The 17151-nt window shown below is 43.9% G+C and overlaps 1 protein-coding gene across 3 annotated transcripts in view; it reads left to right on the top strand.

The window, feature by feature from the left end:
* mbtd1 (mbt domain containing 1) overlaps positions 1-16645 on the top strand; it is a 47991-nt gene extending 31346 nt beyond the window's left edge. For 2 of the 3 annotated variants that reach the window (XM_041216940.1, XM_041216941.1), the window contains exons 15-17: positions 1668-1742; positions 11892-11977; positions 13614-16645. In XM_041216940.1, coding sequence (XP_041072874.1) covers positions 1668-1742; positions 11892-11929 — 113 coding nt within the window. In that variant the 3' untranslated portion in view covers positions 11930-11977; positions 13614-16645. Of the gene's footprint in view, positions 1-1667; positions 1743-8837; positions 9027-11891; positions 11978-13613 lie in introns of all 3 variants that reach the window. The other variant, XM_041216942.1, reaches the window with a different exon arrangement.
* Positions 16646-17151: the final 506 nt, after the last annotated feature.

Here is a 17151-nt window from a genome sequence, read left to right as displayed (position 1 = left end):
GCTGCTACTTTTAATAAAACTGAGTGTCTTGCCAGGCCATATGAGGGCAGTTTAGAGTAACCACGGTGCTATGGGTCAGAAGTCACAAACAGGCCAGACCCAGTAAGGATGGCAGATTTATTTCTCTAAATGGGTTTTTGCAATAGTCTGGTAGTTTCAAGGACACTGTTTCTGAGATTAGCTTTTTTTATTCCCGATTTAATTAATCAATTGAATTTAAATTCCAAATTGCCATGGTGGGGTTTTGAACTCAGGTCTCAGATAATTAGTCCAGTACTCGTCCAGTCGTTTAACCACCATGCTACTGTGTCGTTTGCTACTGATGTTTTTAAGTAGTCAACTGGGCTCCATGTCCCCCCCTAAGCATCTCTTCACCTCCTGTTCCTTTTGAGACCCTTTAAACCGCCCCCCCGCCTTTTGACCAAGCTTTTGTCCACCCCTCTTAATAACTCCTCATTTTGCTTGACATCCATTGTACCTGATTAGACGTCAGTGGAGATACTTGGAAAGTTTTTCTGTGTCCAACATAGAATATTCAAAACACATCAGTGGGAACAGTGAATTGGGAAACAACTGCTCTGTATACATTATGTCACGACTCACTGGGGATAATGCGCTGTAATATCAAGCCCCACCGTTCCCTGATCCGTGACAAACCTCCAGATTGCTCTATTTCTACCTAATTGTTTAATTTAGGTTAACAGAATACGAGCACCAGGTTTGTAAACTTAATAAATAAATGTTTTATTAAACAAACTGTTGTTAACCAGCGGCAAAAGAAAGAAATATGAACTGCTAATTTCTAACTCTATAACCTAAACCCCATCCCTTCTTAAATCCCTAAACACACACATATATAAGACACACAAAAAAACACGGATTTTAAGGGTGGGACAAAACAGTTCAATAGCACCAATTCCAGAGTACAGGAATCAATAGGTTGATTTTGATCACAGTCTTCCAAATTCCTTTCCGTTCTTGTTGATGACAAAAGGTGGTCTTCTAGTACTTTTAGTATTTAGTTCACTGGTTGAGCACTTTCCTTTCAATGTCTCTAACAGTGATTTTTCTCCTTTGCCTCTTGACAGGGGTTTTCAGAGAGTGTGTAAGTTAAAGGGATATGAAGAGAAACAGCCAGCTAGCTATTATTGTGGAATTACTGGAATTTTCCACACAGGAGCAAAAAGTTTTAGGTCTTTTTCCTTTCAGTCTAGGAGCTGTTCTGCAGCACTGCTCTCGCACAAACCCTGGTCACCTTGTCAGGAGTCAATTCAAATGTTGTCAGGCAGTTCCCCATTACACTGGTGCCCATCCTCGGCACCATCCTGCCTTTCATGGCATGTTCCGTTCCAGGGCAACAGCATTGTATATATCCCTCACGCTGTCCCAGTGGACATGTCTTTCAAACTGCAGCCAGTAATTTTAATCCACAGTCCAATAGAAATAAAAAGCTATGTTCTTTACAATTAAATCTGAATTTCTGCAAATTGGGGGTATTGCTCTTGAACACCTCAACTGTTTTGCTGCTTTGTAGTTCACCAAGTGGTTTGAGTGCTGTGTTTTGCGATATATGGTTTGGTAGTGGGGATGTCTAAATCAGGGTTAGTGAGCTGTGGGGTACTCCTGCCTGGCTTGCCTCTCAAGTTGCTTTTCTATTTAATCTCCAGCCTCAAGGGAGAATCAAACTAATGTGATGAAGAAGAAGAAAGCAAAGTCCAGCCAGTACAAGGGGCACAAAAAAAGTAGGTAGTCTACTTTAACTGATTTTTCTGTCCTCTGGTTATTATTGTTTAACTGGTGTTAATGTTATTAGGGATATCCTGAACACCTCAATGGCACCTTGTTTGTCAGGAATTTATTTATTTTAAATTTTTTAAAATTAATTCAGGGGATGCGGGCTTCGCTGGCCGGGCCAGCATTTATTGCCCATCCCTCGTAGCCCTTGAGAGGGTGGTGGTGAGCTGCCTTCTTGAACCGCTGCAGCCCATGTGGTGTAGGTACACCCACAGTGTTGTTAGGAAGGGAGTTCCAGAATTTTGACCCAGCGACAGTGAAGGAACGGGGATATATTTCCAAGTCAGGATGGTGCGTGGCTTGGAGGGTAACTTCCAGGTGGTGGTGTTCCCAGGTATCTGCTGCCCTTCTAGATGGTGGTGGTCGTGGGTTTGGAAGGTGCTGTCGAAGAAGCCTTGGTGAATTCCTGCACTGTATCTTGTAAATGGTACACATTGCTGCCACTGTACATCGGTGGCAGAGGGAGTGAATGTTTGTGGATATGGTGCCAATCAAGCGGGCTGCTTTGTCCTGGACGATGTCAAGCTTCTTGAGTGTTGTGGGAGCTGCACTTATCCAGGCAAGTGGGGAGTATTCCATCACACTCCTGACTTGTGCCTTGTAGATGGTGGGCAGGCTTTGGGGAGTCAGGAGATGAGTTACTTGTCGCAGGATTCCTAGCCTCTGGCCTGCTCTTGTAGCCACAGTATTTATATGACAAGTCCAGTTCAGTTTCTGGTCAATGGTAACCCCAGGATGTTGATAGGGGATTCAGTGATGGTAATGACATTAAACGCCAAGGAACGACGCTTAGATTATCTCTTGTTGGAGATGGTCATTGCCTGGCACTTATACAGCAAGAATGTTACTTGCCAGTTGTCAGCCCAAGCCTGGCTATTGTCCAGGTCTTGTTGCATTTGGACATGGACTGCTTCAGTGCCTGAGTAATGAATGTTGCTGAACATTGTGCAACCATCAGCGAACATCCCCACTCTTGACCTTATGATGGAAGGAAGATCATTGATGAAACTGCTGAAGATGGCTGGGTCTAGGACACTACCCTCAGGAACTCTTGCAGTGGTGTCCTGGAGCTTAGATGACTGACATCCAACAACCACAACCATCTTCCTTTTGTGCTAGATATGACTCCAACCATTAGAGTTTCTCCCCTGAATCCCATTGACTTGAGTTTTGCTAGGGCTGCTTTATGCCACATTTGATCAATTGCTGCCTTGATGTCTAGGGCAGTCACTCTCACCTCCCCTCAGGAGTTCAGCCCTTTTGTCCTTGTTTGAACCAAGGCTGTAATGAGGTCAAGAGCAGAGTGTCCCTGGCAGAACCCAAACTGGGAGAATTTAACTACTTATAAACACCTGAATGTGAAAAGATAACATTTTTCCCAAACTTGTGTGGAGATCAGTCCTTGGCATCATCTTGGCAGGACTGTTCATGGGGATGAAGTGGGCATAATGTTGGGTGTAAATCACATTCTGGCCTGGGAACAGGGGAGGCTTGTTGCTTTCAAACATCACTTTCCATGACCAGAAATGGCCTTTGAACAGCTGCTGTCATTCATCGCAGTCTTTTAATCATATCCCTTGACCAACAACACCAAAAATGCAATCATTACTGGCTTTGAAACATATTTTCAGAAAGTTATTGATAAAGTCCCACATAAGAGGTTAGTGTGCATTTGAGTTTTAGAATTGGTTAGCAGACAGGAAACAGAATAGGAATAAATGGGTCTTTTTTGGAGTGGCAGGCAGTTGACTAGTGGGGTACTGCAGGGATCAATGCTTGGGCCCCAGCTATTCACAACATATATCAATGATTTCTATGAGGGAACCAAATGTAATATTTCCAAGTTTGCTGATGACATGAAACTTGGTGGGAATGTGAGCGATGAGGGTGTTAAGAGGCTTTAAGTGATTTAGATAAGTTGAGTGAGTGGGCAACTACATGGCAGATGCAGTATAAGTGTGAAGTTATCCACTTTAGTAGGAAAACTGAATGGCAGAGTATTATTTAAATGGTGATAGATTGGGGAATGCTGACGTACAAAGGGACCTGGGTGTCCTTGTACACCAATCACTGAAAGCAAACATGCAGGTGCAGCAAGCAGTTAAGAAAACAAATGTATGTTGACCTTCATTGTGAGAGGACTTGGGTATAGGAGCAAGGATGCCTTAACTGCAGCTGGACAGAGCCTTTGTGAGACCACACCTGCAGTGTTGTGTGCAGTTTTGGTCTCCTTAAATAAGAAAGGATGTACTTGCCATAGAGGGAGTGCAGCAAAGGTTCACCAGAATGATTGATTGTCCTATGAGGAGAGATTGGGCCAACTGGTCCTGTATTCAGAAAAAGGCAAAAAACTGCGGGTGCTGGAAATCCAAAACAAAAATGAAAATACCTGGAAAAACTCAGCAGGTCTGGCAGCATCTGCGAAGAGGAACTCAGTACCTCGATACGTTAACTGTGTTCCTCTCTGCAGATGCTCCCAGACCTGCTGAGTGTTCTCAGTTATTTTTATTTTTGTTTTGGTCCTGAATTCACTTGAGTTTAGAAGAAGGAGAGGTGATCTCATGGAAACATCTCAAATTCTGACATACTGGATGCAGGGATGATATTTCCTCTGGCAGGGTGGTGGTGGGGGGGCTAGAACAAAGGGCCACAGTCTCAGAATACAGGGTAGACTATTTAAGAATGAGATGAGGAGAAACTTCTTCTCTCAGAGGGTGGTGAACCTGTGGAATTTGCTATCACAGAGGCTGTGGAGGCCAAGTCACTGAATATATTTAGGAAGGAAATAGATTTCCAGACACCAAAGGCGTCAAGAGGTATGGGGAAAGAGCAGGAGTACGGCATTGAGATAGAGGGTCAGCCACGATCACACTGCATGGCGGAACAGGCTCGAAGGGCTGGGTGACCTACTCCAGCTCCTATTTTTTATGTTTCTGAGGATGTGCACAGAAGCTTGTCTTTGTTGGATTTTTCTATTATGATCTGTTTCACGTTGTTTAACTGTCTATGGGCTGTGAAATGTTCAAATGTAACCGTTCAGTGTACTGAATACTACCCAGTTTCAGCTGAAATTTGGGAACAAGATGCTCAGGCGTTGAATGAACTACTGAGATTCAGTTTACATGTAAATTGGCGAGGGAGGGGGATGATTTTAATTCTGAATGAAGTTTATGGACAAACCTGGGGTATTCATTGTGTTGTTTTGTTGTGTTAGTTTTTCTCTGTTTGGGAATGAGGTTGTTGGTGGATGTCCCTGGTTTGGGAATGAGGGTGATGGTGGATGTCCCTGGTTTGGGAATGAGGGTGATGGTGGATGTCCCTGGTTTGGGAATGAGGGTGATGGTGGATGTCCCTGGTTTGGGAATGAGGGTGATGGTGGATGTCCCTGGTTTGGGAATGAGGGTGATGGTGGATGTCCCTGGTTTAGCCAGTTTGAACTGTTGACCTTTATGCAATTGGGAGCGCAACCTTTCAAAAGTGTGCTCTTCAATCCTGGTTTCAGATTAGCCGGTGAATTTATTTCCAGGAATCCTGTCTGCAGCCCTATAAACCGCTGTCTACCAGTGATAGTGTAGTGTTCATCACCTTGAACATGTTGATGCCCTGTCGCTGAAAAGGAATTTAGTTTAGTTCCCACCTCCCAGGACCAATCCCACTGTAAACTGAATAGCTAGAAGAACTTGATCGTTTTCCTTTTCAGGATGTCATCGAAGGGTGTGGGGATTGAAAGAGAGTAAGAGTAGATTGGATTGCTTATATGGAGAAGCATACCAGTGCAGATTTAGGGATTGAGTGGCCTGTTTCTGAATGAGTACGTGATTCTTGTGCTGTTAAAAGAACTGGAACTATCTGATAAGTCTCAGAGGATGAGGAGCTACACTCCCAGTAAAGCGACTGGTCAGTAACAACTATGTGGAGATTCTCTGTGGAGCTGTTTGTTTAAAAGTTTGTCTAAAATCCTATCTGCTACAGGGTGAGGAGGAATGCAACAATCATCATCTTTTGAAGTTTCTCGTGCTGTGAAATTCTGCACCTTCACATAAGCCATCACCTGGTAAACTAACAGGAAGAGAGAGACACCTGTCTGTGCTCCTGTGATAACCCAGTTATTATCTTGGGGAAATCATACATGAGCATTGCAGTCTGCTTTTACAATGGTGGGTTTTTAAAACCCATTTATGCTACCGTATTGCCTTGCAATCATGCAGGCACCATTGACCTTGACAGTCTGAGAGGGATTTGTTGTGGGTGTTTGGGTCAGTGGGCATGAGCAGCAGCTAATGCTCAGATATTGGTGACCTTTGACCTGACTCACTGTTAGTTCTTGAGCTGAGATTCCCTGTTGCAAACTGGCATTGTGAATTTTGCCATTCCTGTACTGTCTGCTCCTTCCTGTTGGTAGCTTTACACTACCTGCATGCACGAACTCTGCACTTGCACTATTCCTTTAAAGCCATGTTTGTGATTTCAGAAAAATTGGACAAATTTCCAGTCTGCTTCTTGTCAGCCTTACTAGAACTACTCGCAGTACAAGCGGCCCTATAGCTTGGAAGAGAAATGTTGCACTGTGCAGGAGAAAGTGAAATGTGGCTGGGAATGCCTATCACTCAATGTTGCTTCAGATTTGGAGTTGAGATGTTATTCCTGCTTTGCAATAATGTTAGTTGAGGCTGTTTTGTGAAATGGAGTGGGAAGCTTGATACCTGGGTCACTTCCAAAGAGCAAGCCAACGTGAGTAAAGGGCTGGTTGTGAATGGGGATGCCTGGGGTTTCTGTCTGCCTCTCTGTCCCTGGTTCTGTTGTGTACACAGATTTAGCTCCTTCATATGGCTGAGTTCAGTAAGCTCCCTGAGCTAGTTCCTAGTTGCTTTCTCAGTCACTGTTGGTGAACAGTTTGGTTTCAGTAAAACTGAGTGTTGGAGGAAAAAATTAATTGCATGGGTTGGAGTTCCCCTGAGGTACCTCATTTGAAGAGGTTCCTGCTCCTGAGCCTTGATGGTTTGCAGACTGTTGATTAGAATAACATCACAATCCATCCTGATCCTGTCCTCATCTGGTTTCCACATATCCAGGAGGGTTAGGGATTGAGCAGAAGCCTTGGTGGTAGCGTAGTGGGATCCATCCGGGAGTCATGCAAGAACTGTGAAAAGATTGGGCTAGATGGGCCGAATGGCCTTTTACCATAAACCTTGTTCTTAAAAGGAAAATGTGGTCAGCCTCATGTGCAGCAGGTGATAGGGAAAAGACAGCAAGTTGTTGTGAACCAAGTGGTGTTGCAGTGTAAGTGAAACTGTGTTGGTAGCAATGCTCATTCTGACAAGAGAGCTCTGGCTTAAGGATGTGATGTTCAGTCAAGGGCAGGGACATGGAGTCTGAGTGAGATTCTCCCTGGGATCTTTCTGTGGCTGAGAATAATGCACAAGGACTAGTGGGAAAATAGGGTAGAATTGTGAGGAGTATTCCTGTGGTTGGAGGAAAGTCTGAGTAAAATATTCCACATTTTTTATTTCTCTTTAAAAAGTAAAGTTTCAATGAAAACCAGAGCTGGAGTGAGCAGTAATTGTTTTTCCTGTATATTCTTCCCTGTTCTTAATGCTTAGGTCTTGGAGTATGGTCAGCCACTAGATGGAGTGGTTAGTGAAAACTGTCTTCCAAACCTTGTATTTATATCAAGTCCCTACAAACTGGAGGAGGTGTTCTTCCTTACACTCCCCTTCTCAATCTCGTGTTTTCATTCACAGCTGTATGAAGCCCCCAATGGGCAGTTACAAATTCATTACAAAGGACAGGCCACAGTATGGAATTCTTTAATTTAAAGTTAATTGGGAAATCTCACTCCAAGGCTTTGCAGAAAGCAACCATCATTGCGGTAATGTCGAGAGAGCTTTACTCTGTATCTAACCCCGTGCTGTACCTGTCTTGGGAGTATTTGATGGGGACAGTGTAGAGGGAGCTTTACTCTGTATCTAACCCCATGCTGTACCTGTCCTGAGAGTGTTTGATGGGGACAGTGTAGAGGGAGCTTTACTCTGTATCTAACCCTGTGCTATACCTGTCCTGTTTGATGGGGACATTTACTTTCTTTCTGATCATTTGCTCCTGTTGAACAGTGGGTTGATGTTTCGTTCTGCATATGGCTATATCAAGCACTGAATGAAGTGTTCCACCCTTTCCCAAATGACCATTGTGCAGGAAACCTTGAGTGAAAGCTCTCCAGTTCTCAGGACATGTGTTCAGCATCTTGAATATTAAAAGCATTTTCTGGATTCTCCGGTGGGTGGTGTCAATGTATTTGTAATCCTTTTGATGACTTCAACCCCTGTAGGCATCACCTTGCCACCTAGTTGCAATGGTCTAGTTGCTTCTCTTTCCCAGCATATTGTAGCTAGTTGCTGTTGATTGCAACCCCCCCAGGCAGTGGTTTACAGCTGTGGATCCACAGGTTCTGGCAGCCTTCAGCTGCCTCAGTGGTGAGTATTTATCCTGCGTGAGCCTGAGAGAGATGATGGAAGTCCAATGACACCCTGCTGCTGCTGCCCTCACCTGGCTTCACATGCACTTTCAAGCAGAGGCCACTGAATAGCAAATATGAGTGGGGACCCTTGTTTTTCCCCTCTTTGCTTGTCCTGGTACACTGTGCATAGAGAGATTGTTCAGCACAAAAACAGAATTACCTGGAAAAACTCAGCAGGTCTGGCAGCATCGGCAGAGAAGCAAAGAGTTGACGTTTCTAGTCCTCATGGCCCTTCGACAGTTCTGGCCATGTATTTGCATACTAGAGTGTCAAGGGAGTTTGGGTAGCAACGTTTAGTGGCAGTCTGTGGTTTTTGCTATCTAATGTCGAAGACGTTTCCAAGAAGCCACCAACAAAACAATGGTGTACAGTTTCCACCAGGAGCAATTGGACCCCAGCAAGGCCCAGTAATAGGTTAGGTACACAATCTAGCCCTGCTGCCATGTGTTTAATAAGATTGATAGTGAATTTAGTGCAGTAGTTTAGAACACTATAATGAGAGCTTAACAAAGTTTGACCTGATGTTTAGAAAGGAAGAATCCAGTTGGGAAGAAGCCGGTCAGTCTGCTGATCCTGCCCATGAGTGGCAGGACGCGCAGCAGTTTCTCTGCGGATGATGAGTTGACTCCTCCATACCGAACTCTCCCAGCCCAGGCAATCCCAGAGGCCCTTACGCCTCCCAGCACTAGCAGACAGGTCAATGCCAGGCTCAGAACAGGTAATCCGACAGCTGTAATATGAAAGGAGTTGTGTTTCATGTAGTTAAACCCATTCAGAATGTCCCTGGTTCAAGGTCAAAGTACAGGGTTGTTTCCTGACCCTTCTCTCCTATATACGAACATAAGAAACAGGGATTGAGAATTCCAAAGATTCACAACCCTTTAAGGGAAGAAATTTATCTTCATCTCGGTGTTAAAAAATCGGCCCCTTATCTTGAGATGGTGCCCACCGCCCCCCCCCATGTTCTAGATTCCTCAGCCAGGGGAAACAACACCTGTGGTCTACTCTGTCAAACCCCTTCAGAATCTTGTGTCTGTCAGTGAAATCACCTCTTATTTTTCTAAACTCGAGAGAATATAGGGCTGATTTACTCAGCCTCTCATCTCAAGGACCAATTTAATTTTTTTTTTTATTCGTTCATGGGATGTGGGCCAGCAGTTATTACCCATCCCTGGTTGCCCCCTAGTTCAGAGGGCATTTAAGAGTCAATCACATTGCTGTGGTCACATGTAAACCAGACCGGGTAAGGACAGCAGATTTCCTTCCCTAAAGGACATAGTGAACCAGATGGGTTTTTACAACAATTGACAATGGTTTCATGGTCATCATTAGATTTTAATTCCACATTTTTATTGAATTCAAATTCCACCATCTGCCATGGTGGGATTCGAACCCATGTCCCCAGAGCATTACCCTGGGTCTCTGTATCACTAGTCCAGCTACGATACCACTATGCTATCACCTCCCCCTGAGGTTTAGCGAACCTTCGCTCTACCACCTCCATTGTAAGTATATCCTTCCTTAAATATGGAGAATAAAACTGCTCGTGGTATTCCAGGTGTGGTCCGCCCAATTCCCCATGTAGTTGTTGCAAGGCTTCTTTATTTTGGGACTACAATCTCCTTGCAATAAAGGCCAACATGCCATTTACCTTCTAATTGCTTGCTGCACCTCCGTGCTAACATTGTGTGAGTACACATACACACTCTTGTATGAGGACACCCAAGACTTTAACATCAACATTTACAAGGTTCATGATTTAAAAAAAAAACTACTGCTTTTCTATTCTTAGTACCAAATGAATAATTTCACACTCCCCCTTGTATATACCACCTGCCATCTTGTTGCCCGCTCACTTAATCTGTCTATATCTCTTCAGCCTCTGTGTCCTCCTCATGGCTTACACTTCCACCTTGCTTTGTGTTGTCAGCAAACTTGGATATGTTACTCTCTGTCTTTAGCCTAAGTCACTAATATAGATTGTGAATAGCTGAGACCCCCAGCACCGATCCTTGTGGCACTCCGCTAGTCACAGTCTGTCAACTTGGAAAAGGCCCCATTTATTCCTGTCTTTCCTGTCTGTTAACAAATCCATAATAATAAATTACCCCAACTCCATGAAGCCCTATTTTGAGTCATCATCACTTGTGTGGCACCTTTATTGAATGCCTTAGGAAATCCAAGCATACTACATCTACCCTATTAGTTACTTCCTCAAAAAACTCTAAATTTATTAGACGTGACCTTTGATGTACAAGAGAGTCAAGGGTTATGGGAGACAGGCAGGAAAGTGGAGTTGAGGCCACAATCAGACCAGCCACAATCTTATTGAAAAGCAGAGCAGGTTCAAGGGGCTGAATGGCCTTTGCCTGCTCTTATTTCTTACGTTGCTATGATTTCCCTTTTGTAAAACCATGTTAACTTTGATCCTGAAGGAACCAATTTGCCAGGAGCCTTGGTGAGATTCTGTTCATCGTTTGTGATCCTGTAATGCTTATTTGACTGTGGTTTCATCAGCGCCGGCATATTTTTGTGCTCACCCAGCGTCTGCACAACAATGAGGAGAGGAGTTCCCTGCCGTATTGTTTGTAAACCTTAACTATCCGCTGCACAGTGACCAAACGGTCTTGAAATCAAGCACAGCATCAAGCCACCTTGGCTGTATTTAGCTGACTCTGTACAGTGAATCTCCCCCCCACCCCCCACACACACACACACACATCTACCCTGTGGGGTGCAAGCTGTTTTCTTTCAGCATGCAATGTTCCTGTATATTTTTAAAACTCCAGTTTTGATGCAGTCAATTGGCACCTGGGTTTCAGTCGCTCTTTCAGTATCAGCCAATGGCTGGTTATGTACAGGGAGATTACTGATTGTCAAATGTTCCTCAGCCCCTGTGCTCCCTGATTCACCTGTAATATCCGCTCGCTGACTAACTTTGAAACTCCCTCCATGAAAGGAAAGCAGGATGTGTTGTGGTTTTGATTTCATGGTTCTAAAATCATATCCTGACTGAGGTACACAGTCCAGTTCAGCAATGGATAAGCATTATTCAGCAATGGTCTGTAGCATTACTGTTTTGCATCTTTTTATTTGTCCAGTCCTTGTATCATTTTCTACCATTTGGCCCTCAGGTGATGGGGGTTGGTGTTGTGGAATACACAGGCCAGAGGCTGACCTGATGATCCAGGGTAAACCTTGTAGTGTCAGCGCTTCCAATTTTCTATCATTGCCACTTAACAAAATTCCCAATGCTCAATCCTGCCCAGTACTGTGCCTTCTTGCAGAGCCTGTGCTCGTGACTACTGCACACACACACCTCTTCTTCCCCCACCACCCCTCACCTCACATCAGTAACTGTTATGGTACTGTGGATACCTTTTACTGCCTTGTGCTGGTCTCTTTTCTTCACACCCTGTCTCTAGTGCAACCTGAGGTCAGGAACTGCTTTAATATATAATTATGATCTCCTTTTGCAGATTGTCTAAGTGGATTACTCTTGTGTTTGGTAGTCACTAGCTGATGGGTGATCTTTGTGAGGAGCCTGGTGTACTGACCTGTCTCGTTTCCCTGTGTATTTCAGCCAGCAGCAGCAAGCACCGAGATATCATCATCTGGTGACCTAAGGCTGCCGGCCATCTCTCCACAGCGTTTACTGGCAGCTACCAGGTGAGCGGAAAACCAGTATCTCTTCCCCTTACTGTACAAGCATTTCCACAGGCAGCTGCTAGCCTCATTCTACGAACTTTGCAATGCTGTGTCTATAATTAGCAATGTGATGGGGGAAGGGCATTGGATGGGTGATCTCTTCAGGCTCTGCTCATGGACCTGAGAGCAGAGCAGGGACTGAGAGGGGTCTTGGAGCTGGTAACAAGGCAGAGGAACTGTGTAATGTGGTGGGGGCAGGTGTTTAATTGATGATGGATTGAGGGGGTGTAAAGGAATGGAATAGAATTTTTTATGGAAACTGTGGCTACAGATGAGGTGGGGCTAGCAAACCTGGAGTCTGAGCTGTGCCCAGGCATGAGTAAACTGTTCATGTGGCATGAGTTGTTTCAGCTTATGGTGCTAGCTCAGTCCTTCATCCTTCCCACAAAAGAGGGTGGGGAGCAGGGAGAGTGGAGGGTCTGATGGGTGCTGCAGAGGTGGAGAACTGGGAAGAAGTTGAGGATATAAATCTTTAAGATGATCTGCTTTAAGATGTACACCCTTGTTTTTTATTAAGTGGCTACAGATATGATGCTTATAAATTTGTCCTTTCTGCAACACCTCTGTCTGTTGGGTTCTGTCTCATCAATTCTTTAGGCTATTTGAAGAGGGTAACCTGATCTTATGCTGGCAGATATAATGTATTTTTAAATTTCATTCTGCTGCCCTTTAAAATTAGGATTCTTTAAAAAGTGGAGCAGAATCTTGCAGTCTGCTGGATATGGAGGTGCTAGTTAGTCCTGCAGTGCCACCTTCAGGTTGACTGTCTAAGCAGCTCTTGCAATTTATTGAATAGGAGGAAGTTAGTTCTTGAGCATAAAATGTAGTCTTTATTTTCTGCTGCTCCTGTAAAATGATTTCCTAGCGTTGACACTGATTTACAAGCCGAACCCTCATTGTCTCATATGAACATACAAATATACAACTTAGGAGCAGGAGTAGGCCATTCAGCCCTTCGCACCTTCTCTGCCATTCAATAAGATCATGGCTGATCTGATTGTAACGTCGACTCCACATTCGCACCTACTCCTGGGTAAGGATGACCCCTTATTTTTAACTAGTGACTCCTAGTTCTAGTTTCTTGTACAAGAGGAAACATTCTTTCCACATCCACCCTGTCAAGGCCCCGTAGGATCTTATATGTTTCAATCAAGTCGCCTTTACTCTTCTAAACTCCAGCAAATACAAGCCTAGCCTGCCTCCCTCCCTCCTGTATCTCCTTCAATGTTTATTTCACGCATATTGTATTATCCAATTCACTCACGCATCTCACCGCTGGCTCTTTGTGATCACAGTAGGTGCGAGGTGACACTCTTCAGCTCACCCTCATTTGGACTCTTTCATCTCCTTCCAATATCTCTGCTCCTTGCAGAATTAGAAATCTGTCCCATTGCCTTGTTCAGTGCTTCAGCCAAGCTTGTAAACCCCAGGTTATGAGCCCTGACTGAGAAATGGGTTGTCTCAGCCATGTCTAAATTCCAGGTCTCGCAGCCAGGAGCAGAGGTAAGGGAGAGAATTGCCCTTGAAATCATTTGTATTTTAACTCTGTCATTTTTGTTTGAACTATTGTAACCTGTTGTCCTTTTTGTCTCTCCAGTGATCTCACTGGAGCACGAGGTGAATTTTATGGATGTCGCCGAGTTCTGACTCCTTCATGGTGCCTCCTAAACAGGAAAGCAAGGTGACGCGGCAGCTAACCCAGCAACCTCGACACGGCCTCCAAGCTTGTATCAAGCAGGGATCCTTGATCGAAGCATCTGCTCCTTTTAATCGGTTGGATCCCCAACATGGGAGCAGTTCACCGCAGGACCTCCAGGCTGCGATGGCGAGGCAGTTCAGTGATTATTTTTTACTGTACATTTGGACAGTTTTTTTCTGGTTCAGGGTGGGTGAAAAAAGACTCGTTTTCAGTTCCCATGTTGGACATTCTTGTATATTGTACTTGAAGTTATTTTGCTGGTGGGATGGGAGGGGAGAATGTCTGTTTTTGGTGTTTTAACTTTTTTTCTTTTGGTGAAATGCTCACACGAGTGTTCTGTGACTACATATTCAGGTGAAGTTATGTTAACTTCCAGTGCTTCTGCATCCTCCATAGGCATCACACACCAGACTGTTCCACCTCATTTCATCAATCGAGGTTGAACTTGGTTGTTTTATTTTTAGTATAAACTTTAAAACCAGAAGAAAAACCCCTCTCAGGAAGTTGATGCCTGGTCTCGCTGACTCTGTGTGTATGCATGTGATCTAGGGTGCAGCCAATTCTCATCCTCTGAGCCAATAGTGATGTATTGTCGAGTGCGGTGTGGACCCCACAAGGACTGAAGTCTCTATACGTGACAGCATTTGTTAACTTAAGTTGATTCTCATGTCGCTTCTGGAGCCTCCCGAGTGACTGTGTTGGTACTGTCTCTTTCACCATATGGGCTTCTTGTGCTCAACCTGGATTTTGACTGATATTTAATTTTCCTTTTATTTAACGCTAATGTTGCAATATTTGAAGTGGATGGAGGTCTGGTGCTAAAGAGAGCATCTGAAACCAGCAAATCCTGGGTGGATCATATTGACCAAGTGACCTCCTTCTGTGCTGCAACTTTGATGTTTCTTTTTGCACTTCGTTGGAGTTTGAAATCTGTCAAGTTTCCTCCTAACACAACTCCTGCCTCACCTAGAGGGCAGCGTTCAAAACGGTAGCATTTGCAAGGGACATGATTGACATAGTATGATTTTATTTTGCCCTGGGCCAAGGATGCAGGCAGGGAGCTTGCTGCTTTGAGCTGCACCAGTGCCCACTCTAACCGCTAACTTGGTGAGCTTGGGTGAGGAGGAATTGTCTTGTTTGCTCACTACCACCTCTCCCTCCCTGTGCAGAGCATCCAGGGAGTGGTGGGCAAGCATCTATGTTCTGCCATTCACTGCTTCAAGATACTGGACTATAAACTGGGTCCTGTTTCACTGGCTTTGAAAATAATACCGTGAGAAGAAGGATCCCACTCACTGTTTTAACTACATTAAGTAAACAGGAGACACTCCCCTTCTGATTCTGTCACTCTTATCAATAGGAACACTAGATCTTTCAAACACTGACAGTCAGTCCATCTCCTGATCCCATGTGTATAGATGTCATTGAGCTCATGCAGGGCTAGATTTGAGATATAGTTGGAAGGAGTAGAGAAAGGTGTGTAACTCATGTTTCCCTAACCTCCACTGCACTGCTCAGCTTTTTTTCTGCTCTGCTGTGATTTTCTGTGAAGAACCCGATGACACTGATTTTAACAGGGAGATGCTGATGTTCTGGTCCACACAAGCCCTGAGCTTAGTGCTGTGCATTGGCCAATGTCTAGGAGTCTGCTTCATGCAGGGTTCCACCAAGATGCTTTCCATTCTTTCTTTTTGAGTAGTTGAACTTGGGGCCTATGTAGGAAAGTTGGGAACTGCCTCATGACAATACAGCAGCTCGGGCCCTGTTCTTGGTGTCTGCAGTAGAAAGGGAAGGGTTTGGGCACACGTTGAACTCCTCTGGGAATCCAATGCAGAAAAGCTGGCTTTCCAGTCAGTTGGTCAAGGTTGTCCATGAGGTGTGATTTTAAAAAAAAAAAGTGGTTGCTCATTCCTGGAGGTTCTGGGTTAAATTCAGCAACATTATCTCCTGTCGAGCACCATTTATAATGAAAGCTTCTCTGGACCTTATTTGACAGGCTTGAATCTAACTGACTATCAAACTGTTGTCATCTCAGTATATTGTTCACACAAATATTGAGGTACTGCAGCCATCTTCCACACCTCCCATCAGCTGCTGTTTCTGACATTGTGACTGTAACCTAACGTCATTGGCCTCACCACTCTTTGTACTTGAGAATTGTCAGTGTATAATGCAAGTTACAGGGAGAATGAGGACTGGATGGAATTGCAGATCCCTGTTGAATGTGCTCTTTCCATCTTCTTTCCCCCCCCACCCCCAACCCAAAACCAGCTATTTCCTTTGTGGCCTTGTGCCTCCCTCAGAAACATTGGTTCTTCATTCAGAGTGCAAATATTCCAGGCTTGCGCACAACTCCTGGTGACCCCATGCGTGCTGAGGACTAATACGAGTGTCAGTGGTTTTTTACACAATGTGAGTTCAGCCCTGATCTTTGTAATATGGTGCTACATGAATCTTTAATATGGATCATCATTTCTTATCGGAGGGATTTTGAGAAACTGTGATTTGATTCAGGAAACTTCTTCTATTCTCTTCCTGTTCTAGAGTCGCACGAATTTTGATAAAATTGCAAAAAGGGAAAAAAGATATACATAGTTCCTAAAAATTCTTTTCCTGCTCCCTGACACATTGAGCAGGGCAGCAATGTTGTAGCTAACGGTGGGATTTATATATTGTTTTCGCTATGTATTTTGATAATCCGATTCGATAAATTGTACAAATGTAATCTTTCCTTTTTACTTAGTACAGTGGCTATTGGCAAGAAGCTGCCGACCTCTCAGCATCTGTACGTCAAACAGAGAACTTTTTTTTTTCAGAGAAATACTTTTCACTAAACATTAGATGCATTAGTCACAGCTTTGTGTAAAAAGAAATGAAAATTGTTCACTAAATGGTCATTTTTTTACACTTAATAAAACCTTTTAAATGGATTGAAACCTGTTCTTTAGTTTGCCTATGGCTACAATTTTTGGATATGTTTGTCAGACAGGCCGTTGGGACCTGTAATCCTGCTTTGGTTGAACTTGAGAGATGTGTGAAAAGTGATGGAAATTGCAGCAAATTTGCATCATCAATTATTTGTATTGCAGATGGGCAAAATTACTACATCTCTTGCTGATCCTGAAATTTGTCTTAGTTGCAGAATCATAGAATGGTTACAGCATCTCCAACACTGTTTTTTCCTTCCCAAAAACCTCAATCTCAGCAGCTTATTATGCGGTTGATGTTGCTTAAAGATGGAAGTATTTTATCCCCCATACCTTTTTTCCTTAGTTATTGGAATTTGTTAGTTAGTGTGAGACATCCAATTGCATATGGTATCTTGTTATGTTTGTAGATGGTGCTTTAATTAGGGTTTTCACTGTTGTGTAACTAATGTATCTCTCCCCACTTTCTCCCTTGAGCTTATCTTCCCCACAAGACTTCCACTTCTTGC

The sequence above is a fragment of the Carcharodon carcharias genome, chromosome 22 (genome assembly GCF_017639515.1).
Source record: "Carcharodon carcharias isolate sCarCar2 chromosome 22, sCarCar2.pri, whole genome shotgun sequence".
NCBI classification, from domain to species: Eukaryota; Metazoa; Chordata; class Chondrichthyes; order Lamniformes; family Lamnidae; genus Carcharodon; species Carcharodon carcharias.
The sequence above is the reverse complement of the archived record's forward strand: the minus strand, read 5'-3'. Positions and strand labels throughout refer to the sequence as shown.